The sequence below is a fragment of the Podospora bellae-mahoneyi genome, chromosome 7 (genome assembly GCF_035222275.1).
Source record: "Podospora bellae-mahoneyi strain CBS 112042 chromosome 7, whole genome shotgun sequence".
Taxonomy (NCBI): Eukaryota; Fungi; Ascomycota; class Sordariomycetes; order Sordariales; family Podosporaceae; genus Podospora; species Podospora bellae-mahoneyi.
This window is the reverse complement of record NC_085886.1, coordinates 768,596-787,673: the sequence shown is the minus strand read 5'-3', so window position 1 is coordinate 787,673 and position 19,078 is coordinate 768,596. Positions and strand designations below refer to the sequence as shown.

Below are 19,078 nucleotides of genomic sequence, written 5' to 3'. Positions count from 1 at the left end.
AGTCTTGGTAGAATCCAGGTGACGGGGTGTTCATACCACGCAGAAAAGAGTTGTTTTTGCTTCTTGTGCGAAAGGATATCACGGGTAATTACGATGTTGCTAGATACAAAATACTTTCGTAACAATCATTATTATGTACATGCTCAGTTTGGACCGTCTGGCAACGCAGGAAGCGGCTTCCTAGCCCCCCTCCTGTCTTGTGACACGTTCTCTTGGTCGTCCTCTTCGCCTTCCGATTCTTGTCCTTCAACCTCTGGTGACGACCGCGTCCTTTCCTTCCCACCATCCTCCCCATTCGTCTCGATGGACGAGATCTCATGGTAGTCCGTCGACGACAGCGACAAGAGCGACGAGGTAGACGGCTGGTGAAGCTGCTGCTGCCTCCTCCTCCGCTGCGTGGCCGTCTCTCCGGGTGATGGCGAGGGCGACGGTGAAGGAGACGGTGACTCCTCCCTTATCCCCTCCAGCAGCGGCTGCAACTTGTTGTTGTTATTACTACCCAGCTCATCCTGGTCATCAGGGGGAGAGCCGTGATTAGAGATGTGAATAGCTGGTGTCCCTTCCCGACTCGACTCTGGAGTTAAAGGCGGGATCATTGGGAGGGATTTCTCCCTATGAGCTGGAACAGGTCGTTTATGAATGCCGGTAGGGGAGTAAATCTGTCTCGGGAGCGCAGACGCCGCAAGAGTAGCAGCAGACGACGACGAGGCGGATGGTGGTGAAGGGGAAAAGTTCATCCTGTGGTGAATAGAATCAAAATGACTACTCCCCGGCACGGGGGAGATAGGTGGTGGGGAGGCAGTTTCGGACCTGGCACCGTTGGACATGAACCCTGCTGCGTATCGCCGGTAATATGCCGCTGCCGCGGAGGACGGGTCACGGGATAGGGATGGGGGCAGGAAGGATGAGTCGCTACCGCCGCGGTTGGTGAAGATTACGAGAACCAGGCAGGATAATATCAGCACTGACTGGAAGATCGCCATGCGCTTTTGAAACACTACCTCATCGGCGAGAACGTTGAGGCGGGTGGTGAGGGCGACGATTTGGCGGTCGGATTGTTCTCTCTGCGTTTCCAGGGCAATGACGGTCGACTGCCACATTTGGTCGTACTGGGTCCTGACGTGGCGGAGCTCGGAAAAGACGGTTTGGTTGAGGGTGTTAAGAAAGGAGTCCACCCGGGTGAGCTGTTTGCGCTCCATGGTGCGGAGGACTTCTTGGAGGAAGCGGGATTGCTCTTCTATGTACTGGAGGGAGAGGGAGGTGTTGGATTCGAGGTGTTGGAGGCGCTTGTTGACTTGTTTGAAGAATGATTCTTGGACGGTGGGGGAGGAGGAGGGATGCCCTGAGGTGGGAGTTGTCTTGCTGCGGGTTGCGTTGGAGGGTTTTTCGCCTTCTTTGCCTGGGGTTTTTGCTGAGCCTTGAGATGGGGTGGTGTCGGGGGAGGTGTCACTGGCACGGTTTGGCGGCTTCTTTTGGTTATCCTGGTGGTTTCCCGTGTTGGCATTGTCACCGCTATCTGGCTGAGGTGGAGGGTTGGACGCTGGGGGTGCAGCGTTTGGTTGGCCTTGACCAGTGGCCGTGTCTCCTGTCACCGGAGAGGGGAAGATCTTTTCGGCCTTTGGTGTCTCCTTGGCCTTGTCTGCTGGTACTGCTTTTTCGGGCCCGGCGTCAGCTTTGGAAGTTGAGTTGCTGTGTTTTTCGGCACCATCTGGTCCCGAAGCAGGTGTCGGATCACTTGTCGTAGTCGAACGCATTGCGCAGGTCTCAAGCACAAAGTGGCTGTCGTATGGTTGCCAGGGAGATGAGCCTGTATCAATGTCTATTGTATCTGGAGAAGCCTCCTTTGTATCGTTGGCCTGCTCACTCTCCATGACCGAAGTCGGCTCTGAAGGGGGCTCTTGGATCTCGGGAACAACCTCCTGAGTGGAAGACCCTTCAATTTGCTCCGGCTCATCATCCTCTCTGGGCTCTTTCCAACTATCCAACATCCTCGTTCCATGAACACGTAGCAGTGAGACTGGGCAATAATACTCGTTTCCATAGTGGCTCAGAAACTCGATACGGATGTACTTGGTGTAGATCTGAGGATGTTCAACCAGAAAAGGCTGAATATCTCGAGCATTTCGAGCCTCAAAGGTGCCCAAGTCCACCCACTTGTCCAACTTCACGGGGTATCGATCACTGGCGCTGACCCGGAACTTTCGAATCATGCTGGAAAAGAACTCAAAATTCGCCAACACGACTGTGTCAACAAGGATATCATCACTCAGCTCGACAATGACAAACTTGTTTTTCCGATGGCACTCGAGTAGCATATATGTGTCCTTGTTTTCCACCAGGATGGCCTTAGCGTTCTTAGCACCAGGGCTTGTTTTGAGGATAGTAGCACCCGCATCGAATGATGAGAACGAGAACCTCTCCTTGCATGTCTTTCCAGCGTCCTTACTCCGGTAGTATGGTGTTTTGTTATCGTCATAGAGGATTTGTTCTTCCTGTACCTCTTTGCTGGCTTCAGCCACAGCATCCCCAGAAGAGGAGGACGTGATCTCGGTGAATTTCTCCGTGAGGGCGTCAAAGTCCAGTATTTCTCCATCGTTGCCCAGGCTGTCCATGTTGTCGCTGTTGAGTCCCGGTTCACGGTCGGGCTTGTGGTGATCTCCGTGGTGTTGTTTTTGTGCCTTCTTGATGTTGGCGGGATCCTGGCCTGACTTGCGCAGCATCATCTCTTTCCACTCTTCAAATGACATGAAGGCCACCGATTCCTCTTCCTCCTTTTGTTCGGTACCGGCTGCCTGCTCTTGCTGTGTCGCATTATTGACAACTGATGTGATACTGACAGTGACCGTTTCGGCAGCTGTGCTTTCGACGACGGCTGTAGCGGCCGGTTTTGGGCTCGTCCATGCTGAGCGCAAGCATTGTTGCGGGAGGGTATGTGTGATGTAGTTGATAGTCTTGAATTCGCAGACTCCGGGGGAAGTGACAGATAGAGCTGCCGTCGCGGGCGCCGTGGGTGTCGTGACTATCGCCGTCGTCGTTACGGATGGGGCCGTTACGGCTGGCGTTTCGGAAATAGATCCACTGGAGACAACAGCTGTTGCGTAGAGTCCCAGTAACACTAGTCCCAGTGCAGGTGAATTTCTCCAAGGTGTTGGTGAAGATCGCATACTGGGCTTCCTTCAAGTGGTCGATGCGCTGGAAGCTCGCTTATCCATGGCGTCCAGTGATGGCACTCGAAAATGAATTCGAGGAAACGTGGCTGGCGCGTCTTTGTTGGGTATACGGTATCGTCTCGTGGCTTCTCACTCGGTTGGTCCCAATTCCGTCAACAGTGAATTGGCAGGCTCGGACTGGTCTACCATGTCGTGAAAAAAAGGGCGAGGCGGGTTCGACACTTGCCAGGTTGGCTTTCGTCACTGGCGCTGGGCAGGGAAACAAAACAGCCTGGAGCATTGCACTTGCAGGGGCTGAGGCCCTGACAGGCTGGGGTCTGCCGGCCGGGAGTTGTGAAAGTGAGGGTTCGGGTTGGAAGTGTGCTGTTAAATCCTCTTCTTATACCGAGCACTTCCAAACTTGGAATCAGACGGAACTTCCTCTATCAGACGGAAGTTTCTTTATCTCAGACGGTAGTTTCTTTTATCAGACGGAAGTTTCTCTATTTACGACGAAGAGTTTGCTCTCACTCATCTCTTTCCAAAAAAACTTCCTGCTCCTCTGCACAATGAAGTTGCTCCCACCCCCACTCTTCAACAAGCACTCCACTTGACAGTTTGGACAGGCCCTCCCGGACAACAAAAAAGCAAGAGCTCCAAAACGGCGAGCTGGCATTGGTCGGCCGCGCCAGCTCTGATATCAGGCTAAATTCCCCCATCAGACGAGGCTGCCGCCTGTTCCCATGATGCGCTGCCCCGCCATCCGCTACAGGCGCGAGGGAAGCTCTGGGGGGAAAAGGTCCCCGCGAGATCAGCTACCACTCATGACGACCATGCCCCACGTCGATCTGTTTTGCCGGGAAGAAATAAAAGAATCATGATCAGTTGTTTTCCTCTCTCCTCCTACTGCTGTTAGTTTCTCAGAGATATTGGGTGATCATTGTGTGAACTGCGTCCAAATTACCCCGCGGTGTTGAACATAGAGCTTGACGACTTACACCATGACCGACAACGGACCCCTTTACCTGGGGTTTGACCTCTCAACCCAACAGCTCAAAGGTACACCCAAACTTTCCAGGACCTCTTCTCTGGTCAAAACTAACCTCTCAAAGCCATCGTCATTCAATCCGACCTCTCCATCGTCTCCTCCGCCAAAGTCGACTTCGACCAGGACTTTGGCGCCAAATACAAGATCAAAAAGGGCGTCCTCGTCAACGAACAAGAAGGCGAGGTCTTTGCCCCCGTAGCCCTCTGGCTCGAGTCCCTCGACCTTGTCCTCCGGCGTCTCCAAGAGCAAAACACACCCCTGAACTGCATCAAGGGCATCAGCGGCTCCTGCCAACAACACGGTAGCGTCTACTGGAGCCATGAAGCCGAGCAGCTCCTCGGCGGTTTAACCGCGGACAAGTCCCTTGTTGACCAACTCGCGGGAGCCTTCTCACACCCCTTCGCCCCCAACTGGCAAGATCACAGCACCCAGCATGAGTGCGACAAGTTTGAGGAGACAATGGGGACGGCAGAGAGGTTGGCTCAGGCCACGGGGAGCGCGGCGCATCATGTTTGTTCACCCCCTTCAATCCCTTTTCTTACATCTAACTAACAGTGATATATGTAAACAGCGCTTCACCGGCACCCAAATCATGCGCCTCCGCCACAAGCTCCCCCAAATGTACACCTCCACCTCCCGCATCTCCCTCGTCTCCTCCTTCCTCGCCTCCCTCTTCCTCGGCTCCATCGCGCCCATGGACATCTCCGACGTCTGCGGGATGAACCTATGGGACATCCCCTCCAACAACTGGTCATCCCCCCTTCTCGACCTCGCCTCGGGTGGCTCGCCCGATGACCTCAGAGCTAAACTCGGCGAGGTAAGACAAGACGGCGGCGGCAGCATGGGCAATGTGTCCTCTTATTTCGTAAACAAGTACAACTTCTCCCCCGACTGCGGGGTGGCCCCTTTTACGGGTGACAACCCCGCCACGATTCTGGCCTTGCCGTTGAGGCCGCTGGATGCGATTGTCAGTCTGGGAACTAGCACGACATTCTTGATGAGCACGCCGGTTTACAAGCCGGATCCGAGCTATCACTTTTTTAATCACCCGACCACGCCGGGGCAGTACATGTTTATGTTGTGCTACAAGAATGGGGGTTTGGCTAGAGAAAAAGTGCGTGACGTACTACCTAGTTCTGAGTCTGGAGATGTCTGGGAGAACTTTAACAAGCACGCGCTCGAGACAGCGCCGTTGGATGTGCGAAAGGAGGGAGATAGGGCAAAGCTGGGGTTGTACTTTTACCTGCCCGAGATTGTACCGAACATCAAGGCTGGTACGTGGAGGTATACATGTGACGCCAACTCGGGGGAGGGGTTGGAGGAGGTAAAGGAGCCCTGGGCCAAGGAGACGGACGCGAGGGCGATTATTGAGAGTCAGGCTTTGAGTATGAGGTTGAGGAGTCAGAAGTTGGTGACGGCGCCGAGGGAGGGGTTGCCGGCGCAGCCAGGGAGGGTTTATTTGGTTGGAGGAGGGAGTTTGAACCCTGCTATTACGCGGGTGCTGGGGGATGTGCTGGGGGGAGCGGATGGGGTTTACAAGTTGGATGTCGGGGGGAATGCGTGCGCGTTGGGGGGTGCGTATAAGGCTGTTTGGGCGTTTGAGAGGGGGGATGGGGAGGCGTTTGATGAGTTGATTGGGAAGAGGTGGAAGGAGGAGGGGGCGATTCAGAGGGTGGATGAGGGTTACAAAAAGGGGGTGTTTGAAAAGTATGGGAATGTGTTGGGAGCTTTTGAGAAGATGGAGGAGGAGATTTTGAAAGTTGCGAAGAATACGTAGTAGGGTTGGGTGAATGGGTAGAAACTAAAATGGTTCCTCTTTCATACCGTTGGTCGGTGATAAGCCATATGCAGGTACGGAACTATTGAGCTGTTGTAACGCAGTAATGGTGGCTTGTTCTCTTTACGAATATGTTCATTATGACTGGCTGGAAAACTAAACCAACTTGATAACTCTCGTGAGCTTCAATGCCCTCTCAACAAACTACACGCCACTACCATACGAAACCTCTTCAACGTTCAACCGTCGCCAAGCAGTGGATGCTGCGGACTATTCACCTCCGACGTCACCACCGCGGGGTTGCTCGACAGGGGAGTGCCACTCAGTTTACTGTCTACCAGACCTTCCGGAATGCAGCGAACCCCTGAGCAAGATCCCCATAAAACATGGCGCGCGGTCCAGAAAGCCATGATCTGATGCTGCTCCTCGGACCCGTATCATATTTAGACTGCTTGGTCTTTTGCGTCTTCTTGGCTCCCCAGCTGATATGGCACGTTGGATTCTTCGAGACAGTCTGGTGCGTGCTTCAAGCACTGCCGTTCTTTTGTAAGTTGGCCGAATTCTCACTTCAAGGTCATTTGCTGAATAGAACAAGCGGTGAAGCTACCTGTTGGGCTTATGAGAGAAAGATACTTTTTACCTCCTGAAAATCAGTCTCTGTTCGTCCAGAAGGCCTCATCGTTTGAGGATTTTGTGATTCGCTGTGTCCGGTACGCATTCGAACATGTCCCTGCAAAAATCGGTAGGGTCTTCTTCTCCAAGGAGGTTGCGCTTCCGTTTATGCAGTTCCGGCTGTTGCGACATGGCTATTTTAGGTGTCCTGTTCCGTGGAGGGAACATCGCGAGGTTAGTAGCTTGCGGGCTAGATGTTAGGTTACCTGTGCGGCTGGCTGACTGTGAAGAAGGAGTCCTTCCATGGCATCTGGCTGATCAAAAATCCGGAAGAGAAGCCCGACTTTGTGCTATTCTACGCTCATGGTAAGGGCCCAGTGATGGTGAAACTCATCGATGATGCACCATACTGATGTCGTTAGGTGGTGGATTTTCGATGGGGTCGTCGTACTTCTATCTCGAATTTCTCCTAACCTGGTTATCGGAGCTGGAGGCTCTGGGCTACAGTAACCCGGCCATATTTGCGTTGGAGTACACACTAGTGCCAGACGCTGCATTTCCAACCCAGCTCAACGAGGCTGTACGGGGCTACGAGCATGTGCTGAAGGTGGTGCAAGATCCCTCACTCCTCTGTGTCAGTGGTGATTCTGCAGGTGCGACTCTGATCCTCAGTTTGCTGCTGCATCTAGGTAGCCAAGAGGCAAACGGCATCGGGTATGGGCGTCGACTCCCGGTGCCTGCCTTGGCCGTCCTCATTTCACCGTGGGTGACGCTCGTTTCCACACGGCACCGGAATACCGTCAGCGACTATCTTGACGTGAAACAACTGCATCAGTACGGAATGCAGTTTGCAGGCGGGAAAATGCCAGAGAAAGAGCCGTTAGTATCGCCGGGGTGTTGCAAAGACATGAGTTTGTGGAAGCGGTCTTCCCCGTCAAAGGGGATTTATATAACGTATGGCACCGAGGAGGTGTTTGCCCCGGAAATCGAAGACTTCATCGGTACCGTGCAGGAGACGGTCGTTGTCAAGAGCGAAGCTGCTGTCGGCGGCATTCACGCCTGGCCCGTTGCCTCATTATTCCTTTCGAGCAATGTAAATGAGCGACTTGGTGGACTGAGAACTATAAGCAAGGAGATTAGACAGTGTATTCCTTGAGGAGGCAGCAGTTGCTGTAACAGTTGCTAGAGCGGACGTTCTGTCAGATTAGATCAAGTTATTTTGGGCCATCATGGACTTGAGCAGCGATGACCCCAGAGCCAGAGACTCGGTTTCTTCGATGCCCCGTTCAACGTCTTTGGCTATTGTGTTTGCTCATTGATGGTCATCATGAACGCCGGGACTAGGTGTGAACAAGGTGAGGAGAGATAACTAACCTTTCAAGAAGCTGGCGTTGTAATGGCAACTGGCCGTTTGAGAGTCAAAAGTTGGACGGAGCATGAAAGAGACGTCAACCGAGAAGTGGAAACGAATTCAGAAATGCCGTTCTGATACCTGCCCCACCTGGACCTGAAACCTACCTTGTCGTTGGACGCAAGGTGGAAGAGTGAGTGGCTGGATAAACCCGAAAGGTAGTCGTTGATGTCGTCGAGCACCTGGCATGTCGAGCAAAGAGGGCTCACCTCGTTTCGGAAGAATATATGGCAAGACTTCTTCTTCCTGAGGGACCATAGCAGCAACTCGTTCAAAAACGGAGGCTCCCATGATCGACGATCCAAGGGAGCATGGCAGATTCTCAAGCGGTGATGCAGGGCAAACCGAAGATCTGCATGTTCGGAAAAATGGACTTGGGGCTGTGCTCGGGCTAAGCCTAATAGGGTTAGAGCTCACGCCTGGTGATTTGCTGACCGTGGGGCAGAAGCGGCGTGAAAGCGCGACAGGATGCATATAAACGCGCTGGTGATCCCCCCTCCAAGGACGGCCTGGCTCGGCGGTAGAGCCTGATCTGAAGTCGACCCGAGGGGATTCATATTTCATTCCGGACCTCTCCTCCAAGTTCATGTAAGTCAGCTACGGGCTAGCTCCGTTCTTCTTGTACCTTCCTTCATCTGGTTCAACCCCCAGCATATGCCTGCCTATGGTATATCACCAGCTGTCAACCTGGGCCGCTTCTGCCTTGTTGAAGGCAGACACATGGTATTCTCTGCATGCAACATAAAAAAAGTCTCCAACCTGTCCACCTCACGCAGGCACAGCTTGCATTAGCCCCGCCATCCTACCCCTCCATTGCCCCGCCCTGCACGGGAAGCTCTCTTTGTCCAGCCACAGCTTCCACAGCTCAGGCCTGTTCGAACAGCGATTAACCCAAATACTTGTAGCATCCCACCTCCAACCACCCCACTAAACCCAGCTTGTCTCGGTCCACGGAAGCGATTCCAAGAGACGCCATACTCAGCAAGGGCGGCAGCCTCAGGCCTATCATAAATTGTGTCGCCGGTCACTGGCATCTGGTAGACAATTTTCTATTGTCATTACCTACTACAATGTCTGGCGAGGGCACTTATGCTCCCCGGAGTCCGGATCTCTCTTCCTTCTATTCATCGGGCCCCACTCCGCCAGCGGAACAAGCACAAACCCAGCACTGGCCGCCGTTATCACAATCACAACCCCCGTCACAGTTTTCTCCGCAACGGCCACACAAGCTTCCGCCTTCAAGTACATATTTTTCAGGCCAGCCAGCAGCAAACCAAAGCTCTCACCATTACCAACTTCATCAACCACAACCACAACCACAATCGCCTCATCAGCAACCACAGCTCGCGACACCGCCTCAGGCCTTGGCGCAAACCGTCCGACCATTCAAGAACCTCAGCGACATCACCAATCAGCCGCCCCTAAACACCAGCTTTAGCGGAGCCGCATACCCACCGCAGTCGCAGACCTACTCAACTTATATCCCCCAGTCCGCTGCTCCCGCGTCACAACCCGCTTCGGCGTCCAGTTACACAGCTCCTTCGCCGCAATCATACCAAAACCGATCGTGGTACGGCGCAGACAATTATCAGTACCGTCCACAAAAGCCGATTCATCAGCAACAGCAGCAACAGACACCACTTCACGCGCAGCATTACACGTCCGGCGCGTTCACAACTCAACCTGCTGGCTTTCCCCACGGTCTAGACGGCACAGTCAGCCCACCGGAATCTCACGACGCGAACCACAACAGCAACAACATCAACTCCGGCAACCCCGCAAGCACGATGCCTCCCAAACGTGGGGCAGCTGCCCGACCCCCACCTCCCACCATCGAGCCCTCGCCAGTCAAGACAAAGTTCCCAACAGCGCGGATCAAGCGCATCATGCAGGCTGACGAAGAAGTAGGCAAGGTGGCACAGCAGACGCCTATCGCGGTGGGGAAAGCTTTGGAGCTTTTTATGGTGCAAATGGTGACTAAGAGCGCGGATCTAGCCCGGGAGAAGAACTCGAAGCGAGTATCAGCACAAATGCTGAAGCAAGTCGTCGAGGCGGACGAGCAATGGGACTTTCTGAGAGAAATCGTTAGTAGGGTCGAGACGACAGAAGAGAAAAAGGGAGGTCCTAGCAAATCCAAGAGCGCAGCCGAGACGGAAAGCGAGGACGAGACACCCGAGAAGAAGAAGAGAGCCGGCAGGAGGAAGAAGGTAGCCTGAGCTCACGGTCTTGAATCGGCGATACAAGACTTATAATGACTGGTTGCAAACCAAGGACGGGAAAGCAGGCGTTACGGGGAAATGGACCAGGGATGGGCGGCGTGTTTGGGACAAGCGGGAGAAAACTATTGCTATTTCTCAGAGGAGCATTGATATACCGGTGTTTGTGCTTTAGCATCAAAGAGGATCTCGGTCTGAAAGAGATGGATGGCACTTTGTTTTCATGGGATGGAGCGGAGTATTCTGACCAGGCAATGCCAGTTGAGGCTACACGAGCATGGCACTGGGGACGTGTTAGATTTTGTGTTTATACGAAGCAAGCATTGTGTTTTGTACCGAGTTTCGTGGGTGATGACCGGAGATGTCGGTCTGCGGCAGAGACGGAGAACTGCTCTGGCTTGTTACTGATGGGCGACGGGATAAGCCGGGGCGTCGGGTCCAAGATAACGCAGCACACCACCTACCTACCATTTCGTCCAACTCATTCGTATGTGGGTTCGGCACTCTTGCAGATAGGGCGCCTCAGTATGTGCTGGGTTGGACCCTTCTAGATTTCACAATGGGTACCAGTCGCCCACCTCACCTTCAAAAATGCGAACGGCTAGACATTAGGCCGCATCTGCTACACTACGGCCATTCCCGATAACCGGAGTCTGCCCCTAGTGGAACCCCCCTACACTTTGCAACTATGTGCTCGCAACTATGCCTGTAACTACAATACCTACCATGACTGATGCCGATAGGTAGGTGACAACGGGAAGCCCGTCCTCGTGAGCCGGATCGACAGGTAGGCATTCAGCCTTACCGAGACCACCTTTTGACCCCTGGTCCCCGACACTTTGCTGCTTGGTGCTAACGAAGCAACACTGTGAGGTTGTGTTTGCCCAATGCCCAATGAAGACGGGTGGCGCTGCCTGGTTGCAGCATCTCGTCACCTCCAACTTGTCCGGTGCATGGAGCTGAGCTGAGAGGAAGCAGCATCCATCGGCATGAGCACCCAGTGAAATTTCTCGGCTTTTCGCTTTCGAATCTGGAGGGAGGGTTGGCCATGTCCTGCCCGCCCCCGCGCGCGTTTCCTTTGCCTTCCCTCCCACTTCCCCGTCACTGCCCCTGTCTTCCCCAAAGCTGCTTCGCTTGTCCCTGTCTCTTCTTATCTTAGTGCGCTTTTGACCGTTGCCGGCTAGCAGTGCCTATGCCCGCTACCGCTGCCGTGTTGGCTGAGCAGAAACCGACACCTGAAGAGGCACAACACATATGCGACGTGTCGATCACCGCCGTCTTACAACAGTCCTAGCGACACGGCCATGGCAGGTTGAAGGGCAGGTAGAACGAATGGGGCTTGCGCGGCGTCATCCACGTCCATGATGCCAGCCCAGGGCCGTAACACAGCGGCCCCCAGCCTTCTTCCCCCCGTGGACAACGAGGCTACAACGCCTTTCTCGGACCTCTTCAACAGCGGTTTTGATCGCGCGACCATCGACGCAACCCTACAGTTTGTTGATCGCAACATCATCATCGCACCAAACGGCCGCCGCTACCGGTTAGAAGAGCTTCCCGATCCCGCACCAGGACAACTCCCCAGCCTAGCGTCTACTTCCGCTTCGGCCCCTTTTACACCACCTCCGTCTGCCAGTCCCCCAAGTTATCAAGCCGCTCCGACTGCAAGGACGCCGCCGATAGCAACCCCCGCGCCGCCGGTTGCCAGTTCTCTTTCGAGCTCACTCTCCTTTAAGACATTTGCGACATGGGGGAGGTCGCCGTCGAATGCCAACTCGCATTCGCACTCCTCCCCTCGAAGGCATAACCCACCACCACCACCACAACCACAACCACCACCGCCCCAGAGCCCGATTCATGAAGCCAGCACGATGATGGCCCAGCTTAGCGTCGGCAGCAACCATTTTGGGGTCAACCCTTTGTACGGACAGTCAGATGGCGGGGTGCAAGCGGCCGAAGCCTTGACGGATCCCTACATGGGCGTCCCCGGAGTGGCGCCGGCAACCCCGCGAAGTACAACGGCTTCACCCAGGGGTTCCATATCGCAAACACAGCAGCACCCGCCGTCGTCACCACAGCAGTACTTGGAGCCTTCAAGCCAACATGCCCACCATGCTCGCACGTCATCCGTGTCGTCTGGGAGTGGGAACCCACATCAGACACGCTGGACCAGCCCCGATTACGTCGGCTATACGCAACAAGCAGTCAACGCCTCCCGCCAACTGCCGCCGACGACGACTGGCCTACCATCACTCCTAGGGGAGTCAATACCAATAGTATCAAGCAGCCCATCAGCGTCATCACTCTCACCAACTCTGGCAACACTGCCTACGTCATCTTCGTACTCGTCCTCAAACTCAAACTATCTCCACCAATATTACAACCAGTCTCACCCGCATCCACGAAGGATATCAGACCCTCTATCACCCCCGACGCCATCGCCCTCAGAAGTAGAGAAGGAGTTTTACAACGGACCAGGGATTCGAGGACACCATCACTACCCGCCGCTGTATCACCATGTGCCTACATCGGATTACGTAGCATCACCGTCTGTTGTGGCAAGACAGCCGAGTTACGCTAGTTTTGGGGCAACACCAACGCAGGAATATGGCGGGGGAGGGGAATATGACACCTTGACGCCGGTGGTGGTGATGCACCCGATGCAGAGCACTACTGATGTAGTGGGAACCCCTGGAATGGCCCCGTCGATGATGTCGAGCGACGGGGGGAGCACGGGGAGGGACAATGTGTTGCCAGGGGAGGACCTGGTGTTTGATGGGTATGCTTCTCCAACCGCCAAACGAAACATGAGGGGTCCAGTAAGCTAATAAAGTGGAAACAGCCCGGTCAGATCCGCCCATTCTCTCACCAACCCAATATGGCAGGAGGGCGTCTTGAAGGTCTTTAGAAATAACTTGACCAACGACCTTCGGTTCCACTGTAAAGCGCCAAAAGAGTCAGAAACATATTGGAGTTTGTGCCCCCCCTCTTCCGGCAGTAGTTCAGACGGAAGATACTGACTAAGAACCAACAGTGAAATCCATCAATGCCCAACTCGTCCCAGCATATGCCTATGATCAACGACTCCCAAACGTGGTCTACATCCGCGATAGGGAATCAGAACAGGGCCCGGGAAGCGGGTATATGTCATCTTCTTCGCAGGCAGGAACAGGAAGACCAAGTGGGATATATCAGTTTGACAAACCGGCGGCGTTATTCGACTTTCAGGCTCGCCTGACAAGTCAGAAGGTGGTGCTTGATATCCAAAGTGTTAAGTTGGTCACGCTAAACAAAAGCGGGTCGAGGGAGATAGAGAAGTACTCAGGGGTTAGGCTGCAGATCTGGCACGAGAGTAACGAAGGTGGAAGGAGAAGTGGCGGGGGGCCATCAGCAGAAGTGGCTAGTTTTGTAACAGCTGGGACGGCGTTAAGTGGACCGTTGAGGGAGAGATTGGTAGCCAGCAGTTCAAGGCTGATGGTTTATTTGGGACGTTCGGGGGAGTACATCACTTTGTTTAGTAAGTTTGCTGTTTATGCTCGGACGAAATTTGGGGAGGTTGTGCTGACTGATGGGGAATTAGTTACCGATGATTTGGATATTAAGCTGGAAGGGCAGACGATTGTGAAGTTGAAACCAAGAAAGGGGCCGGGGCCGTTTACAAGGAGGGTGTCACGGTGGCCGGGGGTGAAAGGTATGCCTATCCCCTTGCGTCTGGAAATGCAAGGTAATGAAGTTGACAATAAACAGCACATATGGAAAAAGGCATAGGTTCCGAGCCTGCTGGATTAGACATCCATGGTCAACAAGGGGAGGAAGACGTGGAAAAGTACGATTTGTACAAGACTTTTGAGATTGAGTTTGAGAACTCGCCAAGTACGTCTCTTGTCCCTTCTCACTTTCTGGTGACGAATACTAACAAGAGAGCACGCAGGTCAGGACAACTTTGTCCAAAAATGGAAAGAAGTCCTTCACCAACGGCGACGAGAACGCCAGCGATTAGAACAAATACAAGAAGAGATGACGAGCACGGGTGGTTTACATGGGCGACAAGCCAGGGAGTTGTTTTGGTGATGTGATTAGGGGCAACAAATCGTCCGAGCGTGGGGGGGTATATGAACACGGTGAGGTACAAAGCAGCAGAGAGACGGAAGGAACATACATCATGTGAAACGTCATATATTATGAACAGAGTCGGCCTATCCAAGGGAATGGTATATATACATTGGACGAGAGATAGCGATGGATTTTTTCTTATCTTGTATAGGCACAGATGGGACGGGGGTTCATAAGGTCAGGTTGGGGTACGATACCATAACATACTATACCATTTTTTGCAATTTACTTATGAGATCTAAGATTCAGGTATATAACTACGGGCGGGAGCAATGTCTGTGTGAACGATCAGGTACAAGCCGAAGCAAGTCGAACGATGGGAGCAGCTTGCAGGAGCAATGACAATAGCGATCCTGCTAATATCTTTGCACATGAGACGAAAACTCCTATCCATCAATAAACCCCCCCGACGAAAATCACCGTCAAAGGCAAAAGCAGCACGGCCTTTTCCGTCCCAGCACTCCAGGAAATATCCAAACCTGAGTCAAGAAATCCTACACAAAACCTGAACGATAGATCAAAGCTTTACCAAACTCAGTTACCGACTTCCAGAAGATGAGGCGGTGTTCTGCAGTATTTCAAACTCCTCGGTCAACAAAACCAACACCAGCCGAAAAGCCTGAGAGGAGAAAAGTGGGGCAAGGGTTCTTCCCCAGATTTTGAACTGGCTCATTACGGGCGAGTGTCCCGCCCGGGAGCGCCCCGCCTGCCCGCCCGACGGTAGCAAGTGTTTCTTTCCTCTTCGATAACCAGACGTTCCACAGCCTGGAACTTCTTTGACCAGCAGTTCTGGTCGATCATGATCCTGGCCCAAATCCAGAAGTTCATGAATTTCGTCTACGTGCTTGTGCTTGATGATAGGACTTTTGTCTCAGGCCACCAGCGTTGTTGGGTTCCTGGTTACTGGTCCTTTCCTGCGGCCCCACTATGGGCGAGGAGCACCACCGCGAGGAGGCGCGCGCCGATCAATCTTAACAGCTGGGGAGGAGGGGACGAACAATAAGAAAATGTTAAGCGAGCCATGTGGTGGCCCTGTCGAGGTGAGGTGAGTTTTGAGGTGGCATGGTGGCATGGAGGGGCACAAATAATGGTACTGATTTTCCGGGATGGAAGAACGGATGGTTGCATAAGACATGGGATTTTTATATGCACACTGAAGATAATATATTTTGAAAAAAGGAGTAAGTTGAAGATAAGGCTGGAGCTGAGATGAGAGGCGGGGAGAGATGACCCGAGCGTGCTTGGACGCCGTTGGGATGTTTCAGTAGGGGTCTAGCAGCGGCTGTAATTACACTTGGGAGTTTTGAATTGAATCCATTCACACTCACTCATTGACAAAACATCAAATTCCAAAACTCACCTTATCACCGCAATCAAAGTCAAATTCCACACTCCTGTCAGATCACAAACATGGCACGGCCCAAACCTCTGGGTTCCATTTCCACAAACTCCCAAAAAGTCATGCATCTCGTGGGAAGGCCAGCGTCGCATCAAGCACCCAAGAGGTAAGAATCCAAAAATTGTCGACAAGGGTCCATCATTGGCTGCGTCTCGCTGGCGGTCCCCTCTGCTGCAACCAACCCAAAAGCATGATAATAGTGATAAAAAACCGACAAGAGGAGCGCAGCCAGCGGGAAGGCTTGGCTTGGCTGGATTTCGAGCATGACCGGGGAGCTGGGTTTAGTCTAGCTGAACCTCTCATCAATCAATTCGCCTTCTCTCTCTCTCCTATATTTTCATTTTCACTTTCAACGACCTGTCTTTCTTTTCAATGTACAAAATCTGCCTTGTCAGCGAATTTTGACAAGATAATTCCCATTTTGGATACCGCCATTTGAAGAACCGAAGACTTATCGCATCTTGTACTTTTGTTGCTGCAGGACGGGGCAAGAAGGACGCGCCACTGAATGCGGGTACGGATACCCGGCACACACACCACAGCACAGCCAGAGGATGATGAAAGTGAGGCTCGTTGCTTGACCGAGGACTCGATTGAGAAGAGACGGATCGAACTACACCAGCAACTTGACGTCAGTTTTGTTAGCGATCTAGGCAGAAAGAAACAAGCGCCGATAGACACAACCTGTCTCAGCCCACTTGTCTCACGGTGTACTTGACCCAGATCCCAGCTCATCTCTACACAGCACCACCACACAGGCAGATTCACCCAACCCATATTTCCAACCACTAAACCACCCAGCCTCATCACCACTCACCCTACGTGGGAGTGAGTGAGAGGCCAGGCAGGCTACCGAATATATCAACTCGTTCACCGAGCACTACTTGCACCCCAATCTTATCACCAATCTTGATCCCCCAGCAGCTCGGCTCAGCTCAGCCCCTTTCCCTTCCACTTCACCACTCGGTGTGTGGTGAGGAATTCAGCCAGTCCAGCCACAATGCAAGAACCAGAGATCTTCACCCAGCCCATCACCTCCAAAGACCGAATCGACGGCTCCCAATCCCCCAACGGTCTCGAATTAGACACCTACCGCGGCACAATCTACAGCAATGGTCTCTCCTCCCCCGGTGGAAACGGCCACGGTGGCAGCCGCGGTGGTCCCAGCGACGACAATTCCTCCGATGATTACCACGACTTTGTTTACCCAGAAGAACGCAAGCTAGGGACATGGTCGACCGCTTTCCTAATCATCAACCGGGTGGTGGGCGCCGGCATCTTCAGCACGCCAAGTAGTATCATCCTCAGTATCAACAGCGTGGGGATGACGTTGCTATTTTGGGTGCTGGGGGGTATTATGACTTTTTGGTGTGTACTGCCTGCCCTCTTATAGATCCCCTTTTTGCGACGATGACTGACGTGTTTATAGCGGGTATGATCAAACACCACCAAAGCTCACTTACCTCTCCTCTCAGCAGTCAAATACTAACCCCTCTCTAACCCAGCCTCTTCGTCTACCTAGAATACGGCACCGCCCTCCCCCGCTCCGGCGGCGAAAAAGTCTACCTCGAGCGCGTCTACCAACGGCCAAGATACTTGGCAACCTGCATCTTCGCCGTGCAGTTCGTCTTCTTCGCCATCTCCACCGCCAACTCGATTTCCTTCAGCTCCTACCTTCTCCGCGCCGCCAAAGGCAGCAGCGGCAATGAGGAATACCTCCGAAGCCAGCAGCTCCAGCCCAACATCAACGTCTCCGAAGACGAGCGCCAATGGCTCACCCGAGGTATCGCCGTTGCAGCCATCACGGTCGTCTGTCTCATCCACGCTTTTGCCCCGAGATGGGGTATCTGGCTCAGCAACGGGTTGGGGGCCTTCAAGTTGGTGTTGCTGAGTCTGTTAGTCTGCACTGGTTTTGCGGCATTGGCGGGAAAGACGGCCAGTCCGAGGCCGGAGCCGAGTAACTTTTCGAGTTTCAATGGCCCGGAAATGGAGACTGCGAATGCGAGGACGCTGGATACTGGTCCGCCAATGGCGCAGACAGCGGCGGGGTATGCGTTGGGGCTGTTGCAGGTGCTATACTCGTATGGAGGGTGGGAGAATGCAAACTATGTGTTGACCGAGGTGAGGAATGCGCCGACAACGTTGAGGAGAGCGGCGCCCATTGCGATCAGTATCGTTACGGTGTTGTATGTGTTGGCGAATATTGCTTATGTGAGCATATCCTTGTTGGTTTGTTTTGTATCCAAAAGGGGGACTAACACGGTTGAATCAGTTTTCTGCCATGACGAAAGATCAGATGGCCAATTCGAGAGTGGTAGTCGCTGCTCAGTTTTTCGAGAACGTCTGGGGGAAGAGCGTCTTCGTTCAGAGGGTTTTGCCGTTGTTTATCGGGTTTTCCTCGCTGGGCAACGTGTTTGCCCAGTCGTTCGCCATGCCTCGTGTGAAGCAGGAGTTGGCCAAAGAGGGTGTCTTGCCATGGTCACGGTTCTGGGCGAGTGACTGGCCGTTCAATGCTCCATCCGGTGCCATCTTTCTCCACTGGATTGTGACAACAGTCTTCATCCTTGCCTCGCAGACATCAGACGTGTACACCTTTGTCACCAACGTCTTCGTGTACAGCTCGAACTGGATCAAGATCCTTCTTGCTGTTGGGCTGGTGTACCTGAATTTTACGCCCTCGGAGCGGTGGGCGGAGCAGAGGACTACCTTCCGGAGCTCGCCCTTGTTGACGATTTTCTGGACGGTGTCGTTGCTGTTTGTGCAGGCGGCGACGTTCATTCCGAACCAGGTGTTCACGACGGAGAGATTGCCGTACTACGTTGTACCCACGTTGGGTACGAGTCTGTTGGCGATCGGGACGGCATACTGGCTGATTTGGGCAAAGGTGCTGCCCGCGTTTGGATACCATATTCAGCATGAGATTGTCCAGATGCCTGATGGTAGCGAGAGAGTGAAGTACAAGGTGAGTTGCTTGAGGCTGGACTGCTTGAGAAGTGAACATGAGCTAACAGTTAATTACAGAGAGTCAGACCAAAAAAGAAGAGAAAAAGACAAGGCCAATGGCAACGTCCGAGGAGGCAGTCGGTGTGGTGATACACTGACGTATTTGTTGTATATAAGGATGATTGTAAATAACTCTTAATGTTGAATACGGCAGAGGCCGAGCCATGGATCCCACCCCTTGAGAAACAGTGACGTAGACGTAGATAGATTGCTGTAAGAGACAGAGTATTGAAAGCTAGGGTTGGGGTTGTCGATAGTGACGTGTTCAGGGAGGCAGTAGCCAGACTAAATGAGAAGAAGATTTCATTGAAACCATGCTCCCGGTTTATAGTTTTAGAACGGCCGGGAAAGCC

At 53.2% G+C, this 19,078-nt stretch overlaps 6 protein-coding genes across 6 annotated transcripts; 5 read left to right on the top strand and 1 right to left on the bottom strand.

Annotated features, from left to right (window-relative positions):
* Nucleotides 1-143: 143 nt before the first annotated feature.
* On the bottom strand, nt 144-3,164 carry QC761_702430 (uncharacterized protein; the record flags this gene model as incomplete). The annotated part of the gene is made up of 1 exon (XM_062881828.1): nt 144-3,164. One exon carries the CDS (start codon nt 3,162-3,164, stop codon nt 144-146), a length of 3,021 nt encoding a protein of 1,006 aa, XP_062727986.1.
* A 405-nt stretch (nt 3,165-3,569) lies between these two features.
* Nucleotides 3,570-5,974, top strand: QC761_702440 (uncharacterized protein; the record flags this gene model as incomplete). Its single annotated transcript, XM_062881829.1, has 3 exons — nt 3,570-4,208; nt 4,262-4,707; nt 4,769-5,974. The coding sequence occupies exons 1-3, from the start codon at nt 4,151-4,153 to the stop codon at nt 5,972-5,974; spliced, it is 1,710 nt and encodes a 569-aa protein (XP_062727985.1). The 5' UTR covers nt 3,570-4,150.
* A 386-nt stretch (nt 5,975-6,360) lies between these two features.
* QC761_702450 (uncharacterized protein) lies at nt 6,361-7,897 on the top strand (the record flags this gene model as incomplete). Its single annotated transcript, XM_062881830.1, has 4 exons — nt 6,361-6,520; nt 6,570-6,820; nt 6,880-6,952; nt 7,009-7,897. The coding sequence occupies 4 exons, from the start codon at nt 6,361-6,363 to the stop codon at nt 7,740-7,742; spliced, it is 1,218 nt and encodes a 405-aa protein (XP_062727984.1). The 3' UTR covers nt 7,743-7,897.
* Nucleotides 7,898-9,067: 1,170 nt separating this feature from the next.
* QC761_702460 (uncharacterized protein) lies at nt 9,068-10,213 on the top strand (the record flags this gene model as incomplete). The annotated part of the gene is made up of 1 exon (XM_062881831.1): nt 9,068-10,213. One exon carries the CDS (start codon nt 9,068-9,070, stop codon nt 10,211-10,213), a length of 1,146 nt encoding a protein of 381 aa, XP_062727983.1.
* Nucleotides 10,214-11,574: 1,361 nt separating this feature from the next.
* QC761_702470 (uncharacterized protein) lies at nt 11,575-14,798 on the top strand (the record flags this gene model as incomplete). Its single annotated transcript, XM_062881832.1, has 6 exons — nt 11,575-12,989; nt 13,053-13,183; nt 13,245-13,727; nt 13,791-13,901; nt 13,958-14,083; nt 14,142-14,798. 6 exons carry the CDS (start codon nt 11,575-11,577, stop codon nt 14,279-14,281), a joined length of 2,406 nt encoding a protein of 801 aa, XP_062727982.1. The 3' UTR covers nt 14,282-14,798.
* Nucleotides 14,799-15,701: 903 nt separating this feature from the next.
* Nucleotides 15,702-19,048, top strand: QC761_702480 (uncharacterized protein). The gene is made up of 4 exons (XM_062881833.1): nt 15,702-17,090; nt 17,225-17,933; nt 17,995-18,684; nt 18,744-19,048. The coding sequence occupies exons 1-4, from the start codon at nt 16,723-16,725 to the stop codon at nt 18,813-18,815; spliced, it is 1,839 nt and encodes a 612-aa protein (XP_062727981.1). The 5' UTR covers nt 15,702-16,722; the 3' UTR covers nt 18,816-19,048.
* Nucleotides 19,049-19,078: the final 30 nt, after the last annotated feature.

What these genes read in the sequence shown, in the direction of transcription:
- QC761_702480 (XM_062881833.1), top strand. Translation starts at nt 16,723, where the DNA reads ATGCAAGAACCAGAGATCTTCACCCAGCCCATCACCTCCAAAGACCGA. An exon ending in TGTTGGCGAATATTGCTTAT is followed by an intron (nt 17,934 to 17,994) that starts GTGAGCATATCC and finishes CGGTTGAATCAG; the next exon opens with TTTTCTGCCATGACGAAAGA. An exon ending in GCGAGAGAGTGAAGTACAAG is followed by an intron (nt 18,685 to 18,743) that starts GTGAGTTGCTTG and finishes AGTTAATTACAG; the next exon opens with AGAGTCAGACCAAAAAAGAA.